Source organism: Hyaloscypha bicolor, assembly GCF_002865645.1.
Source record: "Hyaloscypha bicolor E unplaced genomic scaffold K444scaffold_58, whole genome shotgun sequence".
NCBI classification, from domain to species: domain Eukaryota; kingdom Fungi; phylum Ascomycota; class Leotiomycetes; order Helotiales; family Hyaloscyphaceae; genus Hyaloscypha; species Hyaloscypha bicolor.
This window is the reverse complement of record NW_020194560.1, coordinates 503,987-517,262: the sequence shown is the minus strand read 5'-3', so window position 1 is coordinate 517,262 and position 13,276 is coordinate 503,987. Positions and strand designations below refer to the sequence as shown.

General features: G+C 49.7%; 6 protein-coding genes across 6 annotated transcripts; 2 read left to right on the top strand and 4 right to left on the bottom strand.

The window, feature by feature from the left end:
- Positions 1-489: 489 nt before the first annotated feature.
- K444DRAFT_387803 (uncharacterized protein) lies at positions 490-2,299 on the bottom strand. The gene is made up of 2 exons (XM_024872410.1): positions 2,091-2,299; positions 490-2,036 (listed from the first exon to the last, which is right to left on the bottom strand). The coding sequence occupies exons 1-2, from the start codon at positions 2,158-2,160 to the stop codon at positions 697-699; spliced, it is 1,410 nt and encodes a 469-aa protein (XP_024737617.1). The 5' UTR covers positions 2,161-2,299; the 3' UTR covers positions 490-696.
- Positions 2,300-3,412: 1,113 nt separating this feature from the next.
- On the bottom strand, positions 3,413-4,250 carry K444DRAFT_387790 (uncharacterized protein). Its single transcript, XM_024872409.1, has 2 exons — positions 4,243-4,250; positions 3,413-4,195 (listed from the first exon to the last, which is right to left on the bottom strand). Exon 2 carries the CDS (start codon positions 4,006-4,008, stop codon positions 3,535-3,537), a length of 474 nt encoding a protein of 157 aa, XP_024737616.1. The 5' UTR covers positions 4,009-4,195; positions 4,243-4,250; the 3' UTR covers positions 3,413-3,534.
- A 1,163-nt stretch (positions 4,251-5,413) lies between these two features.
- K444DRAFT_612409 (uncharacterized protein) lies at positions 5,414-6,657 on the top strand. The gene is made up of 2 exons (XM_024880127.1): positions 5,414-5,517; positions 5,572-6,657. The coding sequence occupies exon 2, from the start codon at positions 5,677-5,679 to the stop codon at positions 6,397-6,399; it is 723 nt and encodes a 240-aa protein (XP_024737615.1). The 5' UTR covers positions 5,414-5,517; positions 5,572-5,676; the 3' UTR covers positions 6,400-6,657.
- Positions 6,298-8,035, bottom strand: K444DRAFT_612408 (uncharacterized protein). The gene has a single exon (XM_024880126.1). The coding sequence runs from the start codon at positions 7,955-7,957 to the stop codon at positions 6,527-6,529; it is 1,431 nt and encodes a 476-aa protein (XP_024737614.1). The 5' UTR covers positions 7,958-8,035; the 3' UTR covers positions 6,298-6,526.
- An 891-nt stretch (positions 8,036-8,926) lies between these two features.
- On the top strand, positions 8,927-10,258 carry K444DRAFT_527931 (arginine N-methyltransferase 2; the record flags this gene model as incomplete). Its single annotated transcript, XM_024874669.1, has 2 exons — positions 8,927-9,110; positions 9,195-10,258. 2 exons carry the CDS (start codon positions 8,927-8,929, stop codon positions 10,256-10,258), a joined length of 1,248 nt encoding a protein of 415 aa, XP_024737613.1.
- A 264-nt stretch (positions 10,259-10,522) lies between these two features.
- Positions 10,523-12,098, bottom strand: K444DRAFT_527882 (putative hexokinase; the record flags this gene model as incomplete). Its single annotated transcript, XM_024874665.1, has 4 exons — positions 10,523-11,401; positions 11,449-11,856; positions 11,909-11,934; positions 11,981-12,098. 4 exons carry the CDS (start codon positions 12,096-12,098, stop codon positions 10,523-10,525), a joined length of 1,431 nt encoding a protein of 476 aa, XP_024737612.1.
- Between the last annotated feature and the right edge of the window lie 1,178 nt (positions 12,099-13,276).

The following is a 13,276-nucleotide window of genomic DNA, read 5'->3' as shown; positions in this document are numbered from 1 at the left end:
AAGCTATTCGGATTCAACATTAACTATGGCTCTGATCTATCAAAGGCCAAGTCTACTATATTGATTAACCGCCCTAATCCCCTCTATCTTTCATAGGGGAAGCGGGGAGGGAAACCGTTTGAGGATAGCCGTCTTAATGGCAGGGCCTCACAAAGGTCTCAACACTATAAAACCAACCTTCGAACCAGGAATAAACCCAATCAAATCTTCCTGCTCAGCGTCTTGAACAAGGGCAGTCCACACACACAAACTGCCCTGAAATCTGCATCTCATGAGTGCCGTGCGGCGCGGCCAGATGCATGCGGATACATCCAGCTTGGTCGCCTGGTGGGCTCGTGTCAATTGAGCTGTGGGGACCGGGAAGCCTCTTAGAAAACGGAGGTCTTTTGGGGACATGTTGTTGATTGTATGTTGCCTGAGTGATGTTGTTTTCCGAAAACCTAGTGGCAAGTTTGGGAGTCGGTAAAAAGACGGTTCGGAGCAGCCTTAGCGGGGCAGAAGTGTCCTTAGATTGAAGAGGTTTTGATAAATAATCCGAGCTAGCTGAGCCGCATACTACCATTCTTCCTGGCCATCAAGGCTCAAGACCGTCATCCACAAACAGAAACTCATCCTCACTGAATTGAAACCGCGATATATGATACAGTCTTGCGCTCACCAGCAGCTCCCTGCAGCACGGTTCCTGCCAATCCCAAGTTACTTCTCATTGTGAATGCTCTTTTCCTTGTAATAATACCAGCTTGACCCTACATGCTCGTCTCCCTTTCTGGCAGTCCTCATGCCTCTATCTAGAGATACTAAACCCTTCCAGCCTTGGTCTTTTAACAACTTGATCAGGTGCAGCTTGAATACTCTGCCCTTTGTCACCTTCACCCTCTTCTCAGGAGCCCAGCGAAACCAAACGTGCCAGGTATTCCACGAAAGGTCAGGGATTTTGTATTCCACAGCCGGGAGGTCATCTTTCTTTGGCTTTTGAGTCTTTTGGCGCTCCCCTTTGAACCGTGGATTCTGTCGAAGAAGCTTTTCTATCGCCTGGATAAATTCCTCTGGCGCGCAAGTCAACCTTAACCGGTTTGGACTGTGGAAGGAGATCGTCATCGTTTCAATCGGTTGGTTGGGAGGTTTAGAGGACTTTTCGAAGAAAAAGGTACCTATGGACTCAAACATCTGGCTCGTGATGAGCAAAGAGTAACCATTCAGATGCATGACACTGAACATGTGTCGCAAGAACTTCTCTTCTCGAGCAGCACCCAGATCACCAACGACTCTCCCAATTTGCCTCTCGGTAAGGTCACCCAACACAACATCTTTAAACTGGCCCCAAGGATCGCCGATGAGCTTGAACTCGTAGCTGAGGCCCCATTTCCTCTCCCTCTCAACGCCGCGTCCTCCATATTTGGCTATCTCTTGCCCGAGTTGACTAGCGAGTTCGTCAGAGAAGCCACAGAACTGCATACGTCTGCGATCTGCGAGCGTGATGCTTCCAAATTCGGGTGGTTTCTCCTTCGGGGTGTTCATAGAGTTCGCAAACCGAACCATTGCAACACCAGATGTCTGGTCATCCTTTGACACCGAACACAGTGAGCATCCGCCGTTGGAAGCACCTTCATCCTTATGTGCTTGAGAATGGCGCTCTTTTTTCGACTTTGCTTGAGAGGAAATGTTATTGGCAGCTGGTTTCCGAACCGATTCCTTGGGGTTCGCTTTATCGTCTTTAGAATTGGGGTCAAAATAGCCGCCAGCAGAAGAGTCACCAAAAGAATCCCCTTCCCGTGTCCGAGGCTTTTGTTCCGGTTTCGAGCGGGCACGCCGGGACACTTTGTTGGTGGTTGTTTTGAGAGCGGACTTGTTGGAGCTTGGGTCGTTGCCTTGAGTGGGTTTCGAAGGTCCGCTGGCATCTTCCTTATCGGTTTTGTGATTCTGTTTTCGTCCAGCCGTTGCAAACCCAGAGCCTTTTACAGTCTTCGCGTGATCTGGAGGGAACTTCGCTGTGGGTGTGGTCTCCATTGCCTGTTTGTTCTTCTTCGACTTGCTCTCTCGCCGGCGTTCAGCCTGCTTGTATTGGGCGTGGACAGTGCCAGCATACTGACCAGACTGATCATTGAGCCCATTCAGTCTCACAGCCCGAAGCCGAGCCCCGCCCTCCTCCCACATCCTCATCTACCCAGTCATTCCGGGCTGATGAGTACAGCCATCGTATGCTCCGCCAATTGCTTCGCTTGTCACATCAATTCCGAGATGCGCTGCGCAACAGGGGAGAATTGGGCTAGAGGTGCCGGTGGAGTGTTCGTGGATGGGAGCCATGGCTTTGGTCGAGATAACCGTGAGACGGAGAGATTGAGGGATGGTCGTGTCGTGGAAGGAGTGATGTGCGGAGTATTAACAATCGTGTAGCGAGGGTCATGAGATAGAAATAACGAGGCTGTTGTTCTCGTCGTTCAAGGGGCAAGGTTACGCGGAACGCCAATCGTCATGTCGCGATGGTTGTGTGAAGGGGAAAGAGAAACGTGGAAGTGGTCGCGATGTTGCAGCAATATTATTGTACCAGCGTCAATGGTGCAGTAAAATCGATATTTGGAATAAGAATAGGAGGGCTTGATAGGTTTGCAGGAGCGTGATGTAGTGGAGTAGAAATATTGATGCAGTGTTGGTGAGGAAGATGGGTGCTCTTGAGAAGGAAGGAAGTCGGCTTGAGAGCTTCGCGATCTCCCAGCTGGTAGCACTTGCCACATCTATCCTCATCAACAACAACAATTCGCGTCGGCCGTGCTGTCAGTATTTCGTATCAGGGATGACCAATCAACTCTGTTCGCTTTAAAGTGAATCTGAATTGCAAAAGCATATGAGTACTGGGAAGAGAGACAGGCATTAAAATCCCACCAAACATGGGGCTTCAGAGTGGCCCGCGTTACTGGAAGCAAATCTGAATTTGGAGGATACCTCGAAAAGGGCTCGATCTGGGACGCCTCATCTCTCAAGTCACTTTCCGTCATACGAAGGCATTTTCTGTCCGATACCACTCTAATCTCATTTTTTTCACGTATCTAGGAGCAAGCCGAATGACGAGCCGTCACGGAGCCCATTTTCCTGTCATCCAAGGTCGCGAGAGAGTTGAGAGTATGATCGTCGGGACCCGCTGTCCCGCTGATCCATTGGAAATTCGACGGCTCGAGAGCGTGCAGGAACAAGAGATTCTACGCCAGCTCGTACCTATCGCTGGCTTGGGGGTTGTCATTCGGAAGAATTGAGGAGATGCGGTTTCAAGGAGGCTGGGGCGTGCTGAGATATACATATTGCGAGAGATTGCGGTCACGTGAACCCTCGACGCAACCTCAAACTTCAGTCGCGAACCGCTTCTCTCACACACTCCATCTGAACTACCCAGGTACCATCTAATTGATGAACAGAAATCAAGCACTTAGAAGAGTTTCCCGTGAACTCGGTACCGGAAATCGTCCTCAATCGCTCGATGTCAAGCAGATGAGGCCCTCGAGGGGACAGTTTCCACACCAAATTTTGCGTTATGCTTCACAACTACTCACCGCTTATTGGCAGAATTGGTATGAGGTATACATTTCTAGCAGGGGTGTGGGTATTTTTGAGAACACCCAAGCGGATCATTGTAACGTAAAGTCCCGTTTTAATTTTAACCACTATTGCAATGTTTATTTGACAATTTGAGATTGGGTTTATGAATTTATAACGGTAGATGGGAGGAAGTGTGGTAGAGCGCCAAAAAGTGGCGTGGAAGCGGGGTCCGTTGTGCCGATCGGGAGTTGAAGGTATGGTGACGGTGACACACCACCCCACTAAGAAAGACGAGTAGGGCATTTTATTTGATTTGAGGCGTGTAACTAAGCCACAGTGCCGACTAATGTGCTTTAACAGAGAGATGTTTGAGATATGAAGTTCAAAAGCAGTGGGACACTGGATACAAAGCTGAGAAAAAGTGGTTTGGATTTGCCTACGGAAAATGCCAGCTAGTGAAGAGCGAAGCCCGATCCACATGACTAAGTGCTCATATTATGGACCATCCTCCGCTTCATCCCCTTTTACGACCCGGTTGAGTTCTGTACCGCAGGTTGTAACGTAGTTGTCTTTGCATGGAACTCCTCGGTGCCTCCGCCACCTCAATCCTCGTTTTTGTTTTTGTTGTGTCCTCCTTTCCATTCACTTCCACCACTACAAATTAATCCTGAAGAACATGTGAGCAAGGTAGGACGGAGAAGGATGGCGACTTACCATTCTACTCCCGACTTTCCCCACCCCGCGAGGGTGGCACCCAGCCCCTACATCGGGCAGAAAATTATGATGAGGGTAATAGTGAAAGGGTCCATGTTTTGATTGGGGTAGATTGAGAGTGGAACTTTGTTTGACCGTGGTTGTTTTGGAATGGAAGTTTGATGCTTCGAGATTTCAGTTTTTGGCTTTGACCTGTGCAGAATCTAAAGGAGGGATGTGCCTTTTATAAAGCCTTTCACCCTACCAAACGCGCCGATAGATGCGACCCATAATCCAGCATGTGAAAACGGTATTATCAACGGCTTCTCCCACTCCTTAGCCTCTCGGCTGTGGTATATTCTCGTTGCCGTCTTGATTTACCAATAACAACTGACAGCGTTATCTACGAGAACCAGGCTTATTTGTGGTATCATATCTCATTCGTCTCAAATTTTAAGATCTTATGATCAACTTTTTGCACCAAGAGCGACCGACGCCGGGTTTGCATGCAGATCAGCCTCACGATACCGTTTCAGGACTATCGGGCTTATCCCTAAGCGGGAGCTCTCACGACCGAGAGCGTGTGACCATTGATTGTTCATCATGCGGCATTTTTCTCATTTGACTATCTCTTTTATCAGTAACTTCTTACATCATGGATGATCAATACCCTGGACGACAGGATCTGAGTGTCGAAATTTGGTTATGTTAGCCGAGCGCAAGGGGTTAAGCGAGCCCCTTAAAGCTCTCATATCTGCGCCCAGGCAGACTTCTCCTCAAAGTTCGGGTTTTGCCGCAACATCCATGCGGATTAGCCTCATCTAACGTCTTTCCAATTTGCCCTACATTCCTCGGAATACGTAAATATGTTTCTTATTGGAGGCTCCACGTGCAGTGGTCACGCCCAACAGCAATTGGGACCCGGGAAGTGGGAATTTGCGTCGAACGGCATGCGAGTGCCTTCTTCGTGGCACCATAAAGATTGACAAATTGCATACGTGTGTGTGCTCTACTTGGTGGCACTCGAGGGCCACCTGAAGTTCAACAGTCTGCCTTGGATGTAAGTTGATTGACATGCAAAAATCCTGCGAGGCTGTCTGATATCCGGGCCAATCATGCGAGCACATGGCAAGGCAAAAGTTGCTTAAATACTGAGCGGGAGACTTATCTATTTTCCCGGCCCGCCACTATTGGGGGAGTCCATAATCATCATCAAAGAGTTGGTTCAAACAGCGTTGCAAGCACGGAACGACCTGCAGTGCATTTTACACCCACACTAGATCATCCGTCCATGCTGTAAGTCTCTAAGGATGTAGCAACTTAACCCGCAGTGCTAATCGCCAATAGCAGTCATCAAGCACAGGTGCCATTACCACAGAAACGGCAATTGTCTGGTTCCATCTTCCACCAAGCATCAAAGACTGAAGCATCACATTCCCCCTCCCGTCTTTAAAGATGCTGCTTACCTCACCCGATCCTGCAGACCTCACACTCATCGGCTCTTTCCTCCTAGCCGCTTGTCTCACTTACTGCTGCTGGTCACCTCCAAATCCCAACCCTTCAGGCCCTAACGCAGCCCTCCCAGAAGACCATCTTGGAATCAACCATGGAGGCATCCAAGTCAAGCGTTTCGTCACTCTCTCGCTCTGGACACTGCACATCCTCGTCACCGTCGCCTATGCCGACGCTCCCGCAATCCTCTGCCCCAACTCAGACAATCTGTCAAGAGCCCTGTTTACATGGTCACCTTATACAATTGTTGTGCTGATGAGTATTGTCATCGCGGCACCAGTTAGATTACTTGCGTTCAGACAGTTGGGAGAGAACTTCACATTCAGACTCGCCAAGCCGAAAGTGTTGGTGAAGACTGGGTTGTATGCTTATGTACAACATCCAAGCTATCCCACAAATTGGCTTATTCTCACATCCAATGTTGCGTTGCTCCTGAGGCTAGACGGTATTTTGGGTTGTCTGTTGCCAAGCTGCGTGGTCAGATGGGGAATGTGGAGTGGTGGACTCAGGGTGTGGCCAACGCTATTGGTCATAATGGGGGTATTTGGACTTTTTGGAGTCGGGATTAGGGTTAAAGATGAGGAGGCGATGTTGAAGAGGGAGTTTGGAAGAGAGTGGGAGAAGTACCATCGCAAGACGAAGAGATTTATTCCGGGAATATTTTGATCGGAGAGTCAACGGAAATAGAAAGCCCTCGAGACAACAATCCAGCGTATAAGTTATTATTACAGAATGCCGCACTGTGTAGATTATCTTGATAAAAGACCTGAGGCGATAATTGGTGCACAAGGTCTTAAGGAGACCATACACCGTCGAAATGAAACGCCGCCTCAAAATCGGCATTACGCCCACCAATCTGAAATTTGGGATGCACGATCACCACCTCAATGCCCATCTCCTTCCCATCAGCAACCAACTCCTCCTCGACCCTTCTCAGCTCGCTAATTCGCTCAGGAGAAACATTGGGCTTATCCACAAATCCGATGATAACCTTCTCTAGCAAGGGAAAGTTCGACCTTTCCCCGTGTTTCTGCTGCTCCAGCAGCTCGCGGATTTGATCCAAAATATCCGGTTCACACCTCGCGACTGCGAGAAACTCTAAGGAAGGCGGGAGAACATTTACGAGTCTCGGCTTCCCATCTCCATCTCCTTCGTCTTCGTCTTCATTTTCATCGTTAATTTGGGAGTCAGCTTTCAGCAAGCAGTCATAATCCATGGCCACCCTCCTGAGCTTCTGAAACCCAGCCAATGACCCAATAGCCTCCTGCTCTTCATCGTTGCCCATATAACCCCCCTGATCGAGAACCGTCAATTCTTCAAGACACCCCTTCAAGTGCTCAATCGCCCTCCCCAGATACTGGGGAAGGAAATCTTCACACCCGACTATCGAGCCGCCATTTTCATAGAACAGTTTCTTGAGATCAGGGAAACACCGAAGGATATTAATGAGGGCGCCAGAAGCGATATTACTACTGTTGATTTGCAGATCTTTGGTCTGATATCGTTGCGAGGAGGGTGTGAACTCGTCGTCTGAGGCCATGTGGATCCGTGCCGCAGTTACAGACGGCAGGGCGCAGAATGGCAGGATTGCTTCCATGGACATGCCGGATTCGGTATCGCAGTACGCCATCGAAACAGTCTTCAGATTCTTCAAAGCCTGTTGGGAGTGAGGGGTGAGCTGCTGATGCGCTGCGTACGCGAGAGCGGTGTTAATGTACCCATTACGCACGAGGTCCGGGCCGTGGTATGATGCAATTACGATTTCTTCGAGACCTGGGAGGAGTAAGATGAGAAGTGCAGCAACCGCTTGCCATTTTCCAGCTTCTAGGTCGTCGATCCAGTTCGACATCTCGCTCTCAAAATGATCTAGAACATCAGCTCTGAGACCCAATCTTTCGATCTCCTGGCGAGAGAGACCGCCCATCTCCATACTCTCCTCCTCGTCAATTTCTGATACAACGATATCCTTGACTAAGGCACCCAACTGGGGTTTTTCTAGAATGGTACGGAGGAAGGCAGGTAATGCTCCGTACTTGGTTTGGACGAATGTTCTGTACAGAACAGGCGTAGCGATGCTGTTCAGCCGACGAGAGCAGAGTACAAGAGACGCGAGGAATTTCGTCCCTCGCTCAGTGACAGAGCTGTAGTCTGGGATGTAGCCATTTGTATTTACCCATTCTGCGATTTCGAGGAGGATGTCATCGGAGAGCTTGTAGAGGGACATGGTTGCGAGATTCGATCAATGAAAAGAAGGCAGGCTAGAGATAGAGGTAGATATGTGATTTATACAGATCGATACGAGGCAGCACGGTCACCAACGGCGCAGCACGCCTCGGTGCTTGGCACGACGCGGAGTCACGTTCACACCGCTGATGTGCCGGTCATGTGCTAGGCAGAAGCCCACTTTGTCCTCCCGAAAATCATTTTCTGGTTTATCAACCCATAGATGTCGGTGATAAAGTAAGTGCCGGATGGCTGATGGTGTGACGTTGCCTATAGGTAGGTTAATGAAACGAGGCTACCACAGGGCTGTTCTCAGAAATACTTCTGCGCCCCAATTTGCGTAAAGTTCATACCGGGTGCTTCCCAAGGCGGTGGGTTGTCAGTATGGCACGCAGCTTTTAGTGAGGAAATGAAAAGTTCAAACTTTTCTCATGTGGGAAAATCCTCATAACGGGAAGGCTAAGAACTTTGAAATCTCGGTTGGGATATCCTCAAATCTACTAAGAGCGTATCTCATTTACGACACCGATGTCCGTCGACCAGACTTTCTTGGACCCCTACTCATAGCCCTGAATATCAGCGGGCTTGAAGCTTCCTAAGAATCGAGACCTCAATGGTTATCCGCTCTTGTCTCCTTCGAGTGCCAGCAGCCGTTCCATTGTTAGAGAGCCAAAAGCTTCCACCTCAGCTGACGTTATTCACGTGATCTTTTCGTTTTGTTGTTGATGATCGCATCCCGCAAGGGTAGGCATGCTTTCCATACCTTGGGATTTTCCAGAGGTATATATTCTGTACCTTATAAATTCCAAGCCGTATACTGATCATACATTACAAAATTCACACCATAATTTCTCTATTGTACCTGCCAGCATAGGACCCGCCTCACCGCCCGGCAGAATCCCCCTCCAAAATTTCCCTAAACTGCCTCTCTCCTTCTCCCCAACTTCTCACCACAACACAGCATACCACAATGGATGACCCAGCATTCCTCCCCGATGAAACAGGGGGAGTAAATATCAACACACAAACCATCCTCCTCCACGCCTCGAACCACGACGTCCAAGCTTTGAAACCGCTCCTTCGAATACCAGGCAACGCAAGCGTGCAAGATCCAGAGACTGGCTTCACGCCACTGCACGCTGCGATTGCTGCTTGTGGGCCCGCCAAATCTTCCACTTCCGAGTCAAATATCGCCTCCAATACAATTTCAAAGCAGACAGAGGATGGGGAAGCCGAAGCAGAAGAACAAGATGCAGAGGTCGACATAGAAAAAGCGAAGAATACAGTAGAAGAATTGTTCTTCAGTGGAGCAATATGGAATGATCTGGATAAGAATGGCGAGACTCCGGGATGTCTGGCTTGGAGATTGGGGCAGGGGGAGTTGTATCAGATGTGTGTGAATGCTGGCGTGAGGGCGGAGATGCTGTTGGGGTTGATGGGTGGGTATGAGGAGCTTGCTGGGGAGGATAGTGAGGAGCAGGACGAAGTCGGCCTCGAAGATGGAGACACGGAGAAAAATAATGGGGAAAATGGGGATACCCATACGGAAGAACATGAGCTTGCGGTGGGGCCTGCAGAGGAGGGAGCAGAGAAGAAGGACGTCAATTCCGAAGATTACTTGAAGTCAAATCTAACATTCACGGAAACGGCATTACTAGATGAGGATTCAAATGGGGTGATGATGGCGTGGGAAACAGATATAATGCGGAAATCCGTCGACCTCCTCCTCCCAGACCTACCTCCAGAAAAACGAATTCTAAACATTGGCTTCGGAATGGGCATCATCGACTCCATGTTCGCAACCACAAAACCTTCCACACATCACATCATCGAAGCGCACCCTGCCGTCCTATTGAAACTGCAACAACCAGACGCGGAATTCGGGCCAAAATGGGAACAACGTGCCGAGGCAGGGCGATATAAAATCCACGCGGGCAAATGGCAAGATATTTGCCCAAAACTGTTAGAAGCAGGAGAAGTCTATGACGCAATCTACTTCGACACTTTTGGCGAAGATTATTCCCAGTTAAGACTCTTCTTCACGGAGGTGGCGCCCGGGCTGCTAGATGAGAAAGGCAGGTTTGGGTTCTTCAATGGGCTGGGGGCTGATAGGAAGGTTTGCTATGATGTTTATGGGAAGGTGGTAGAGCTGGATTTGTGTGAGGCAGGGATGGATGTTGAGTGGACTGATGTTGAGGTGGGGGAGTTGGGTGACGAGGGAGAGGGGCAGTGGAAGGGTGTTAGGAGACGGTATTGGACGTTGGGGCTCTATCGGCTACCTGTTGCCACCTTCCTGGGTTGATGATGGACAACTGGGAAAGTTTTGAGTGTGATACCCTTGCATTGGTGGAGTATGGCTAGAATAAAAGAGAAAGGCATTCGTCGATGGGATGAATTGGAAGACTCTGCTGCGAGAAGCCTCGACTCATGCACACGTGCCTCAAAAGAACGAATGTACGAAAAGCCAGGCTGTTCAAAAGTATCCTCCACATATCCATTCCGCCACTTGTCCTGCCCCAGTCCCGACACCACCCTTTTCCCTTTGCCCCTCTCCAGCATAGACAATCTACTTGAAGTTTTCGGGGTGCAAGATACCCGCCATATTCCCCTCCTTGACTCGCTTCAACGTCAACGCAGCAATAAGGGCAGCGCCGACACCACTTCCATCCTCTGCTGCAAGAATCTCAATGGGGTCTTCCTCCTTAGAATTCTTCTTGGGCGCCCAGTCGAGAATCTCTCGCAGAGCTTGAGCACCACGTTGCTTAAAGTGTGGGTACTTGTTGAAGACAGAGCCGTCGGCGCCAACGTGACAGGTCTCGTAGCCCTTCTTTGTGGCAATGGCTGCTACGCCACAGGAGGACAGGCGCGCTGCACGTGTTCCGATCAACTCGGCGAGGCGGCGGATGAGCTCTAGTTCCGAGTGAGTGGCAATTATGCCGAGTTTATTCTGGAAGAGGTCGCCTGTCTCGGACAAGTTCTCAAAGGGGTCTTCTTCAACCATAGAGAGGAAAGACGAGTCGAGGGTGTATGCTTTGCGCAGCTTGTCGATGTTCTGGCCTTCGAAGATGTGGACTTCCTTGTTGTCGTGAAGGTCGACGAGGACGAGACGGAAGAGCTCGCCGAGGTAGAGACCTGCAATCATCTTTTCAAACGCTTGTTGGCCAGGACGGGGGGAGTCTTTGTCAATGATGATGTCGTAAGGAGTTCGGGGGAGGACTTTGTGCTCGTTATCGAAGGCGCCCCATTCGCAGTTGATGGCCATTGGTGTGTCGGGTGGCAAGTTCATGTGTGCTAGCTTGGGGATTGACCCGCAATTTTCCATGTAAGCTGCATTGCAACCTGTGCCAAAAATACAGCCAATCTTCATCTTGGTATCAGTGTAGGCTGAGGCGATCAGAGTACCTGTGGTATCGTTGATCAAAGCGGTGAGCTTGATGGGAACACCCTTCACTAGTATTAGCCAAGACCAATCGTGGTGAGCAGCTACCATACTCTCTTCGCAATAGCAGCCTCAAACATAGGTACAACGTTGTGTCCTTCAACACCATCGATATCGAACCCCTTGGTCCAGCGTTGAAGAACGCCATGATCTATGTAATCCTGGGTCGCTGGGTATGAGAACGTGAAACCAAGGTTCAACTTTTCCAGATCTTTGGTGCCATGGTGAGATTCGACGAATTGCTGAAGACAGTCTGCAATGTATTCCCAAAGCTCATCTGAAGTGCCAGACTTCAGCTCCTCTGGCATGCGGTATTTGGATTGAATGATGTCGAATTCGGATTTCTCGTCGGTCAAGATGATCTCGCAAACTCGAAGGTTAGTTCCTCCCATGTCCAGAGCAAGGAAAGTTCCAGTCTCATAACCAGTTGGGAAAGCCATACACCATGTTGGGTTCATGGGCTGTGATAGGTCAGTTTCTACTGAGAGGATCCACAAGGCTGAGGAAATGTACAATACTACCACCCTCAACACTCAAACCTGATAAATGTCAGAAGATAACTTTCAAGGTAGGAGACAGTCTCACCTTTAGCGAGCTCCTTAACGAAATGCTCCGTGATGGACTTGAGCTTGGCGGTGTCAACTGCGAACATCTCCTCTAAGCGCTTGATCTCCTGCATGAGATCCTTTGGCACATCGGCCATGGAGCCTGTAATGCCATGTTAGTAAGAATCTGGAAGGACATTAAAGCAAAATGAAGCCACGGCGGACGGAAGGAGGTAAGGCTGGCAGGGGTCGCCCAAGGTCACACATGCCACTGGCACGTGACAGCGGTGAGATGGGCGAGATTGCTAATTGCTTTTTCTCCACCACCGCATGACCTGAAAATGCCTCCACCTGTTGCGAAATGGTGAGTTGGGTGGGTGCATGACTGTGCTGATGATGTATGAATGTTCAAAGACACCCGGAAAGGCGAGCTACGCGACACCTCCGCCTCGAATCGAATGTCCCAAACGAATCTGTGGACATCCTGGGAAGAAATGATCAGGAGCTAGGAAATGCTTAACGTGTACAGGGTTTGTAGTCTTTGTTCGGTGATTGCGACATCCTGGAACAACCAGTGCATGCGGTGTCGGTTCGTGTTGCTCGGATATCAAAGTTGTTGAGGACTTCTCTCAACCTTGAAGCGACGAAATAGTCGGGGGATGTGACGCAAGAACAACAAAGTGAATTGGAAATCTCCAAAATTTCGTAACAAGGTGAAATATATACACATGCCTTTCCGCGAAGGCGGCTTCCTATAGAAAGGAGTCGGAGTCAGCAGTTTCACAAGAGTACATTTTGCGGCCGCCGTCCCACGCATTTTGAAGCCACCGTCTGACATATCGTGAAGCCTATGCTCTCGAGACTCGTCTGGAGAACACAGACCTCGCAACACATGCCAGACAGGGGGGCATGACCCGGGAGTTACACGTACCTGGGACCAAGGCCGACCATCTTGATATATTCCTAGGGTTCCGGTGTTGAGTTTGGATGAGAGTGCCCCGCACCAAGAGGTTTTCAGCTGAACTTCGGGAGCCACAAACACACCAGCAAACGCTCTGAGGATGCCAATTGAAACGAGGAGAAGAGATTGTACAAAAAAACATGCGATGAAAAAGGAACTGGGAGGTGTTGCGCCTTTTTCAAGAGATTTGTGGTGGGATGGTTCAAGCAGTTCCGTCACCGACGTGGGGCAGCTTGACCCTGGGCAAAAGTTAAAGGGGCTTAGTCATCCCCACGCTTCCGACCTAGTGGAAGCACCCCAGCCACACCTGAACTTTGTGATATGGAAGCCACAGTCATGATTTGGTCTAGCTGTGGCTGGTGCGACACTCTGAGG

Bases quoted from the DNA above. Each gene is read 5' to 3' on its own strand.
- K444DRAFT_387803 (XM_024872410.1), bottom strand. From the start codon at position 2,160: ATGAGGATGTGGGAGGAGGGCGGGGCTCGGCTTCGGGCTGTGAGACTG. The intron at 2,037-2,090 runs GTCAGTATGCTG...AACGCCGGCGAG, and splicing joins TGGGCTCAATGATCAGTCTG to AGAGCAAGTCGAAGAAGAAC.
- K444DRAFT_387790 (XM_024872409.1), bottom strand. From the start codon at position 4,008: ATGTGGATCGGGCTTCGCTCTTCACTAGCTGGCATTTTCCGTAGGCAA.
- K444DRAFT_612409 (XM_024880127.1), top strand. From the start codon at position 5,677: ATGCTGCTTACCTCACCCGATCCTGCAGACCTCACACTCATCGGCTCT.
- K444DRAFT_612408 (XM_024880126.1), bottom strand. From the start codon at position 7,957: ATGTCCCTCTACAAGCTCTCCGATGACATCCTCCTCGAAATCGCAGAA.